This window comes from Danio aesculapii, chromosome 16, assembly GCF_903798145.1.
Source record: "Danio aesculapii chromosome 16, fDanAes4.1, whole genome shotgun sequence".
NCBI classification, from domain to species: domain Eukaryota; kingdom Metazoa; phylum Chordata; class Actinopteri; order Cypriniformes; family Danionidae; genus Danio; species Danio aesculapii.
In genome coordinates this window covers 5,864,535-5,874,852 of record NC_079450.1, presented here as the reverse complement: position 1 = coordinate 5,874,852, position 10,318 = coordinate 5,864,535, and the positions used below count along the sequence as shown (strand labels likewise).

Here is a 10,318-nt window from a genome sequence, read left to right as displayed (position 1 = left end):
AAAATATAGATTACATTAAAATAAAATGGAATGTAAATGAAAGAAAAGTAGAATAGAATTTAAAATAAAATATAAAACATTTAAATAAAATAAAATAAAAGATCAGAATAGAATTTAAACTAAAAATATAAAACATTTCATTAAAATAAAATAAGATATAATAATATAGAATAAAATAGAATAGACATTAAAATAAAATAAATTAAAACATAAATGAAATTAAACTAAATAGAAATTGAAATTTAATTACATTAAAATGAAATATAAATTACAATAAAATAGAGTATAAGTACACTGAAATAAAAGTTGAAAGAATAGAATTTAAAATACTAGTGTTTTGAAACATATCTAGTAAAATATTATGTACGATCATTATGGCAAAGATAAAAGAAATCCGTTATAAGAAATTAGTTATTAAAACTATTATGTTTAGAAATAAGAACAACACACTGGCTCAGTGGTTAGCACTGTCGCCTGACAGCAAGAAGGTTGCCAGTTCGAGTCCCAGCTGGGTCAGTTAGCATTTCTGTGTGGAGTTTGCATGTTCTCCCCGTGTTGGTGTGGGTTTCCTCCAGGTGCTCCGGTTTCCCCCACAGTCCAAACACATGCGCTATAGGGGAATTGGGTAAACTAAATTGGCCGTAGAGTATGAGTGTGAATGAGTGTGTATGAATATTTCCCAGTGCTTGGCTGCAGCTGGAAGGGTGTGTAAAAGATATGCTGGATAAGTTGGCGGTTCATTCCGCTGTGGCAACCCCTAATTAAATAGAGGGACTAAGCCGGAAAAAAAAGAAAATAAATGAGCGAAGGAGTAATAAAGCAGCTAATAATTTTGACCATAAAAAATATTTTAAAATAAATAAAAACTGCTTTTATTCCACCCAAACTATAATATCATTTATTACACAACTAAATAATACAAAAAATAAATAAATAAAAAAAATGGGGAAAAATAAATAAATAATTTATTAAAGGGGCTGATAATATTGAACATTAAATTATAAATAAATAAAAACTGTTTTTATTAAACCCAAAGTAAAATAATAATATATTCCACCAATAAACTATAATAAATTTAATTAATTAATTAAAAATAATAATAATAGTACTACTAATAATAATAATAAAAGGGAATTTTTTAAAAATGTTTAGAAATGTGTTGAAAAGGGAAAACAATATAAAATAATTCAGATTTAACAGGAGGGCTAATAGTTCTGTATTTGTAACTGGTCGCCTATATCTTCTGAAAAAATAAAAAAGCGAGTTTAATATTTTATTTATGAAGTCAGATGGAGGCACAAACAAACATGTAGTGAGCACTGCTCAGCATGCACTGACCCAATATATCAAGTGTGTTTTTTCTACACACTTCTCTGCGAAGTTTCCCCACGCAAATCACCTCTCCCTGTAGAGAACATAAAGCACTAATGTGCGCGTCCACGCAAACACCTTTTCCTCCAGTACTGCAGTGCACAGAGCGTGCTATAAATCACCTTATATTATCATAGCGCTCTAGTTGCCCCCGCCCCTGCAAGTTAACAATTGGCCGCACGTTCTCCTCACAACCCCGCCCACTTCGCTGATTGGTGGAAGTGATTCTCCTTGAGCTGTCAATCAGCAGCTTCTTTCGTGCTCCGCTCTGAAGCGATGCACAGTGATTCTGATTCACTGAACACACAACATCCCACTAAACCATCTCCTCTGGTATTCTGGATGCCCTTGTGTTGAATATATATTTAAAAATAAATAAATAAATCCAAAGAAGGAACATATTGCAATTTTTTTCGTTTTGCGCAAGGATTAATTTACCCACCGTCCTGCTCTCAACATTGTGCTTGGTCTCCTTGCAAAGGGTCACTCTTGGGAAAATAGACCCAATCTTGTGGCACTCCTGACACACTTGGAAGATTTGTGGACTGCGGAGGTTTGGTGAATTGGGACACGCGGACGGACAACTGCGGTTTTTATGCGTGACTGAAGACCACAAACACGGACTGTTGCTGCAAGAACTGACGGAGAAATAACAAACAATCAACTCAAAACATGAGCTGCGCAATGTTGCGACACGCGCTCGCTTTGCTCCTGGCGTTGCTCTGGAAAGGTAAGTTGCATTTTCTTCTGTTTCTCACTCGCTTCTTGCTTCATTCTTTTGCTGGGACCTGGAGTGAATACTAATGCGGCTCCGGGGGTCTACCTGCCAATGAATCATGTGCGCGTGTGTGTGTGTGATCAAATCATAGAGACAAGTGCGCTACACAACACACGAGTTCTGCATATCAACACTTTGAGGGGGAAAAACATCAATATGGTTTTCCTCGCTTCGGTCTGTGTGTGTAACAAGTCAGTGGATGCCTTCACAGATACTGACACCTACGTTGTTGTTGTTGCTGTGTGTGTGTGTGTGTGTGTGTTTTAAATGAGCGACATCAATGTTGATATAATAACCGACCAATATGCAAAACTGATTTTCAAAACAATGATATATATATATATATATATATATATATATATATATATATATATATATATATATATATATATATATATATATATATATATATATATATACATATATAATTAAAAATATATATGCAATTAAAATATATATTTATGTAATTATAATAGTACATGAACAATATTCAATTAAATGAATTGTTTTGCATAGTGGTAATATCTTTGTGTGTTGTTTTACTTTGAAGATCCACCAGATGGCATTTATCAATGTATCATCGTCTATATTCAGAAACCGATAATGGGTATTTTTTATTTTTAACTATCTTGATATTCAATATGCATATAATCATAACTAAAATATTAGAGTAGGAGCTCATCATAAATATTTTAAAGTTGCTGCTGCCGCTGTTGTGGTTCGTGATATTGATCTATTAATATTTCCATATTGTACACTGAAATGTTGTTTGTATTTATTTTGCATGATATTCCTTACCGATATTCCTGATGCAAATAGTAAGAGTCGGATTTAATTATTAATAAATTAATGCTTTATTGCTGTGTTGTTCTTGTTGTTGGTTTATTTATATGGATGTACCTATTGCTGTTATATTTGCATTTATTAATAGGTTTTTCATTGCAAATTCATAGTTTGTATAGGATTGTTCATGGCTCGGTATCTCTAGCAGATTGTTTGTATCGGTAGACCCGATCTTTAGAAACCGATAATGGTTAGTTTTATGTCAAATAATAATACCTAAATGTAATTAGTGTCTCATGAATCATGATTATTTATTAATCATTGTGGTTGTGGCACTTGCAAGTTGTGGTTCTTGTTATTTTAATATTGCCATATGTATTATTAAATTAACATAAGTTGCGTAATTGTGATTTTTTTTTTTGTTGCATTTTTCTAAAATGTAATATATTGAATTTTGAACAGACAGTGATGTAATTATGTTGTTTGTTGCTATTCATCAGTAGCAGATGCTGATTATCGGTAAACCTCATATTTAGAAACCGATAATGGTAAATAGTAGTTGTCTGAAATCTTAAATGCAAATAATAACTTCATATTTATTAGCGATTCATCATGAACATATTTCTTATTGCTGTTAATTCTGCATTATATGTAATACACATTTTTTTTCATAATTTAAATGTTGAACAGACAGTAGTTTTTATTGTGCGTTCGAAGGCTGTTTTACAGTTGCAGATGGCAAATATCGGTTGAACAGGTATTTTTTACAAACTGACAATGGTTATTTTTACTTTGTATCATGACATGTAAATGATGGCAAATATCGGTTGACTATCGGTTGATTATCAGTTGACCAGGCATTTTCGGAAACCGATAATGGTATTTTCACTTTGTGTAAAAATGCTAATAACAAATAAAGCTAATGATTTTATAAATTTCATATTTATAATTAAATGTTGAAGAGACAGTGGTTTAAGGATTTTATCTGAGGCTGTTTTTTCAGTTGCAGGTGGCAAATATTGGTTGAATATCGGTTGACCGGGTATTTTTGGAAACCGATAATGGTAATTTTCACTTTGCAACTGACATCTGACATGCAAATGCTAATAGAAAATGAAGCTAATGATTTGATAAATTTCATATTTTTAATTTAAATGTTGAATAGAGAGTGGTTTAAAGATTTTGTCGGAGGCTGTTCTCCAGTTGTAGGTGGCAAATATCGGTTGACCCGGTATTTTTAGAAACCGATAATGGTCATTTTTATTTTGTATCCTGACATGCAAATGCTAATGATTTCATATGTATAATTTAAATGTTGAACAGACAGTGGTTTAAGGATTTTATTGGAGGTTGTTTTCTAGTTGCAGATGGCAAATATTGGTTAAATATCAGTTGACCAGGTATTTGTGGAAACCGATAATGGTAATATTTACTTTGTGTAAAATGCTAATAACAAATGAAGCTCATGGTTTTATAAATTTCGTATTTAGGATATTTATTATTTTTAGGCTGTTTTCCAGTTGCAGGTGGCAAATATCGGTTGACCAGGTATTTTTGGAAACCGATAATAGTAATTTTTACTTTGTGTCTGACATTTAACAAGCAAATGCTAATAACAAATAAAGCTTTTGATGTCATACATTTCATTTGTATAATTTAAATGTTGAATACACAGTAATTTAATGATTCAGTTAGAGGTTGTTTTCCAATTGCAGGTAGCAAATATCGGTTGACCAGATATTTTTGGGAGACCGATAATGGCGATTTTTACGTTGTATACTGACATCTGACATGCAAATGATAATAACAAATGAAGCTTATAATTTCATAAATGTCATATTTATAATTAAACGTTGAACACACAGTGGTTTAAGGATTTGGTCTGAGGTTGTTTTCCAGTTGCATGTGGCAAATATCGGTTGACCAGGTATTTTTAGAATCCGATAATGGTCATTTTTACTTTGTATCCTAACATGCACTTGCTATCAAAAAATGAAGCTATGTTTTTTTTACATTTCATATTTATAATTTAAATGTTGAACAGACAGTGGTTTAAGGAATTTGTCAGAGGTCGTTTTCCAATTGCAGGTGGGAAGTATCGGTCGACTATCAGGACTATCACATACAAATGCTAACAACAAATGAAGCTTATGATTTTCTACATTTCATATTTAGAATTTAAATGTTGAACAGACAGTGGTTTAAGAGTTAGTAAACAGGTAGTAAATATCGGTTCAGTATCAGTTGACCAAATATTTTTTGAAAACTGGTCATTTTTTGGATAATGGTCATTTTTACTTTATATCCTGACATGCAGACACTAATAACAAAAGAAGTTTATGATTTTACAAATTTCCTAATTATATTTTAAATGTTGAATACACAGTGGTTGAATGGTTTTGTCTGAGGCTGTTTTCTAGTTACGGATGGCAAATATCGGTTGACCAGGTATTTTTGGAAACCGATAATGGTATATTTTACTTTGTGTCTGACATCTGACATGCAAATGATAATAAGAAATAAAGCTTATAAATTTAAACATTTTATATTTATATTTTAAATGTTGAACAGACAGTGGACAGTTGGTAATGATTTTTTGGAGGCTGTTTTCCAGTTGCAGGCGGCAAATATCAGCTGACCAGGTTTTTTTGGAAACTGATAATGGTCATTTTTACTTTGTATCCCGGCATGCAAATGCTAATAACAAATGAAGCTAATAATTCCTAAATTTCATATTTATTATTTAAATGTTGAACAGACAGTAGGTTAATGATTTTGTCAGAGGCTTTTTTTTTGTTGCAGATGGCAAATATCGGTTGACCTGGTATTTTTGGAAACCGATAATGGCAATTTTTACTTTGAATACTGACATCTGACATGCAAATGCTTATAACAAATTAAGCTTATGATTTTATAAAGTTCATATTTTTAAATTTAGAACAAACAATGGTTTAATGGTTTTATCAGAGGCTCTTTTCCAGTTGCAGGTGCAAAATATCGGTTGACCAGGTTTTCTTTGGAAACTAACTAATTAAGCTAATGATTTTTACATTTCATATGTATGATTTCAACAATGAGCACACAGAGATGTTATTGTGTTATCTCTTGTCCTGATATTTATTGTACGCACCGATATTTTGCACGGTTCAAATTCCCTGTAAAATCAATGATATAAAAGTCTTTCAGTAAATGTGAAACTGCTGATCTCATTGTAGAAACAAATGTTGTGTTGCAGCAGTTTTGACACAAACTGTTGACAAAGGGGCTTTTCTTGCTGTGCTACATGATTTGCATTTAACTTCTGCACGCTAGCTATCGTCGTTCTGATTGTTCTGGCACTTGGCGAAATGGTTAATATCAGAAAGATGAAGAAAAGCAGACACAACTGGGTGAGTCGTATGGATTTGGAGTACTATTGTTGTATTATTGATCTGTCAGAGAACGCATGGGGCATCGGGGAGGGAATAATAGCTTTTGGTGTGCTGTGAATGGATGAATACGTGCTTTGAAATGATGTTTGATTCCACTTTTTGAGCTCTTTACCGTGATGAACACAAATTTAATCATTCTTGCCCTATGGGGGGAGTTTTTTTTATTAGACGCCAAAGCTCTGAAGGAGAATCTGTTGCATCCTTTGCATGCATAAAAATGCACTTCAGCATAGGCACGTGACCTATTAAAGATTGCATAAATCGTCTGTTAATGAGAATTGATTTTCGTTATTTGAAGACAGTACTGCTGATGCACAGATCAATGCAAGATGAAAGAAATACTCCATGCATATATTACATTTCTGCAGAAACTTCATGCATTTCTAACATTTTTTTACAAGCAAATTTCTCCTTTTGGCTGTTTTTGTTAGACAAAAGGCAGCTTGAAGGTGAGTAAATAATGACGGAATTTTCCTTTTTGCCAGCCGGAGCTCTTTAATAGCACCAGATGAGTGTGTTGAAGGACACGGAGCATTGTGCGAGAGCGAAGAGCGACGTGTTTTAATTTTCATGTCAGCGTGTGTTTTGGATGGTGGGAGGGGTAAACTAGACGCCCTGAGAGTTTGTTCTCCCTCAGACTCAACAGCGCTGATGATGTTTGCTCAGGGGAAAATCTGTCTGAAACTCATTATGTTTTTTTTTTTTCTCACAATTCAGCAGTTCTGCACAAGGGAAATTGATTCGGGCGTCTGATAATTTGATATGTACTGACCACATAATTTACACTCGCTCACAGTTGCTGGCCTTTCCAGCATCGATTTGTCTTTTTTTTTTTTTTACTGTCATCCAAGTTTGAAGTTCAAAATCTGATTAGCCTAAATATACTTCTGTTCATGCATGACTTTAAAAACAGGATGCTTGCTTTGAATAAACAGCTAAATGCTTGTGACAAACGTATGTTTCAGATGCATCAAAATAATTTCTACCTGCAACCTTTAAGGTATTTTTAAACTACTCCAAATAATAGTTTCCCTTAAAACTTCCGAAGTGTTGAACATCACACGTTAAATGCATGACAGATATTGCTGAAGTAGATGAACTGACAGAGCACCTGTGCTTTTGTGACAGAATTAAACTATGAAGCACTATAAACAAATGTTTTTGTTTCACAAACCCACAACCCTTACCCAGAATAGAACATACGCTAGATTTCTAGCTGTCAATTATTTCGGTCTTAAAATTACAGGGGTTTGGAGCAACATAATAATAATAATCATAATCATATTAATAATAATAATAATAGTAATACTACTACGACTACTACTAATAATAATAATAATAATTGTAAGTCATAATTTGATTTAATATAAATTATAAACAGTGCTCAAATTCATGCACAGTTACAAATGTTTATATGTTTAGTTGTCTACATTCGCTATTTCACCCCTACCCCTTAGTTTGTAATGGTTTGCTCCGCCTTAATTGAACTGTTTTAAGTTATATTACGATAAAAGAGTGAAAGAAAGAAAGACCGAGCAATAGTTTTTTGACTGCAGCTTATTGTTGTACTGCATGAAAATTCAGTAAACATCTTTAATTGAAAAGAAACCGGAGTAGATTTATTGCCCGATTGATAAAAAAAAAAATTCTGATAGTATATTAATAATAATAATAATAATAATAATAATAATAATAATAATAATAATAATAATAATAATAATAATAAGGTCACTCTTTATTTTGATGGTCCGTTTGTTGAATTTAATTTCCATTGCATCTACATGCCAACTATTTCTCATTAGATTATAAGAAGACTGTTAGGGTTGGGGTTAGAGTTGTTGTTAGTGTAAGTTGACATGTACTTGCAAAGTGTCTTATAGTCAGTTAAATGTCTGTTGAAGAAGTAGTATCAGCAGATATTAAGCAGATAGTCTACTATTACTCAAATAGTCTACTATTACTCAAAAATAAAGTGTTACCAATAATAATAATAATAATAATAATAATAATAATAATAATAATAATAATAATAATAATAATAATAATAATAATAAATACAAAATAAATAAAAAAGAAAAGCAATTCTAAAAATAAATATCTATGTATAAATACATTAGACAATGCAGTGAAATATATACCAATAAAAATAAAAGAGAAAATGATAAATTAAATAAGTAAATAAAACTTATTGCTTAAATGCTTAAAAAAAAAAAAAAAAAAAACAATTGTTGGAGTGTGCTTGCAGGAAAATACAGTGTTTCAGAGTTTCTACTTCAAAATGTGATGTTTAGAAAATGTGTTACTTGTGTGGCTTTTATATTACTAGTTTACTTGCAAATATTGTTTCACAGTGAATCCCTCACCAGTTTGAATCTTCCTTTCAACAATTTTGAATGCGGCAGTCAGTGAAAACCCCACTCGTTTTATTTGTTGTAGTTGTGAAATAGATTTTTCAACACTAGTTTAAAAACAGAACTGTTTTTTGAGCCTCAGGGTTGTTCATCAGCTGTACAGGCTTTTGGTGAACCCATCTGTTCATAGAATTTCAACTTATCTTCTACAATAAACCCATTCAATACTGGAATCTGTGTAGAAGAAACTACATTACCCATAATGCCCTGCCAAGATTCCACCAATCAGAAAGTTGCAGTGAGCATAGCACATCAAAAACCCACAAGATTCCGTCCACTTCTACTAAGCACCATAACTGACATATTCAATTTGATCACAAACTACTTCAATTGTTAAGTATTATGTAAATGTTATATTTAATATTCTGTTTTTCCAATTTATTGTTTTAATCTCTGTCATTTGCACTGCTTTAAGTTTTGAATAAACCAAATTGGCCGTAGTGTATGTGTGTATATAAGTGTGTATAGGTGTTTCCCAGTACTGGGTTGCAGCTGGAAGGGCATCCGCTGTGTAAAACATATGCTAGATAATTTGGTGGTTCATTCTGCTGTGGTGACTCCTAATGAATAAAGGGACTAAGCCGAAAGAAAATGAATGAATGAAGCACATTCAATACTGGAATCCATGTAGAAGAAACTACATTACCCATAATGCCATGCCAAGACTCCACCAATCAGAAAGTTGCAGCGAGTAAAGCACACCAAAAATTATTTTTAGCTCCGCCCACTTACATAAAGCACCATAAACAACATATTCAACTTGCTCACAAAATACTTCAATTGTTAAGTATTATATAAATGTTAGTGTTTCCGATTTATTGTTTTAATGTGTCATTTACACTGATTATAAGCACATTGAATAAGCACAAATACTATGGAGCTTAAAATGTGACAAAAAATTTGAATTTGAATTGTGTTGATTTGAGTTAATGACAATTGTAACCCATTTATTCATTTTCCCTCAGCTTTAGTCCCTTTATTAATCAGGGGTCTCCACAGTGGAATGAACCACCAACCTATCCAGCATATGTTTTACGCAGTGGATGCCCTTCCAGCTGCTCTCAAAAGTCTTTAATATAACTCTCAACGTTTCGACCGACATGGTGTTCATCAGGTAAAGCAGCACAAATGGGAGTACTCAAGAAATAGTGAACCAGCCCTACACATAACACCTGCAGTCAATCCTCACAATCAGCCAACAAGCCAGTAAACAGGAACACTTTACATACAACAATATACATATGATAATGAGATACATACCTTTATAAAAAAGATTTAAAATACAGATCCAAGTTTTAACTTCCTCGAAAACAAAGTATTCAATGCATAAATATAGCGCATCACACATGTAAAAATAATCACATCAATCAACCACAAGGCCAGTGAACCAAGGGGAAAAAACTGTTGTGACACATATATCTAGTAAACAACAGTGTAGGATATAAATACACGAATCCAAATTTAAACCTCTCGGAGATCAAGTATTCAAGGTGTAAATGTAAAACGCTTCCCGTCTGTAATAAAAGTCTGTCAATGTCCCCACC

The 10,318-nt window shown here is 32.5% G+C and overlaps 1 protein-coding gene across 1 annotated transcript in view; it reads left to right on the top strand.

Moving 5' to 3' along the window:
* The first annotated feature begins 1,693 nt into the window (after positions 1-1,693).
* Positions 1,694-10,318, top strand: part of iglon5 (IgLON family member 5) — a 391,287-nt gene continuing 382,662 nt past the window's right edge. Inside the window, exon 1 of the mRNA XM_056475075.1 lies at positions 1,694-2,101. Within this exon, the coding sequence (XP_056331050.1) occupies positions 2,044-2,101 (58 nt within the window). The 5' untranslated portion in view covers positions 1,694-2,043. The remainder of the gene's footprint in view (positions 2,102-10,318) is intronic.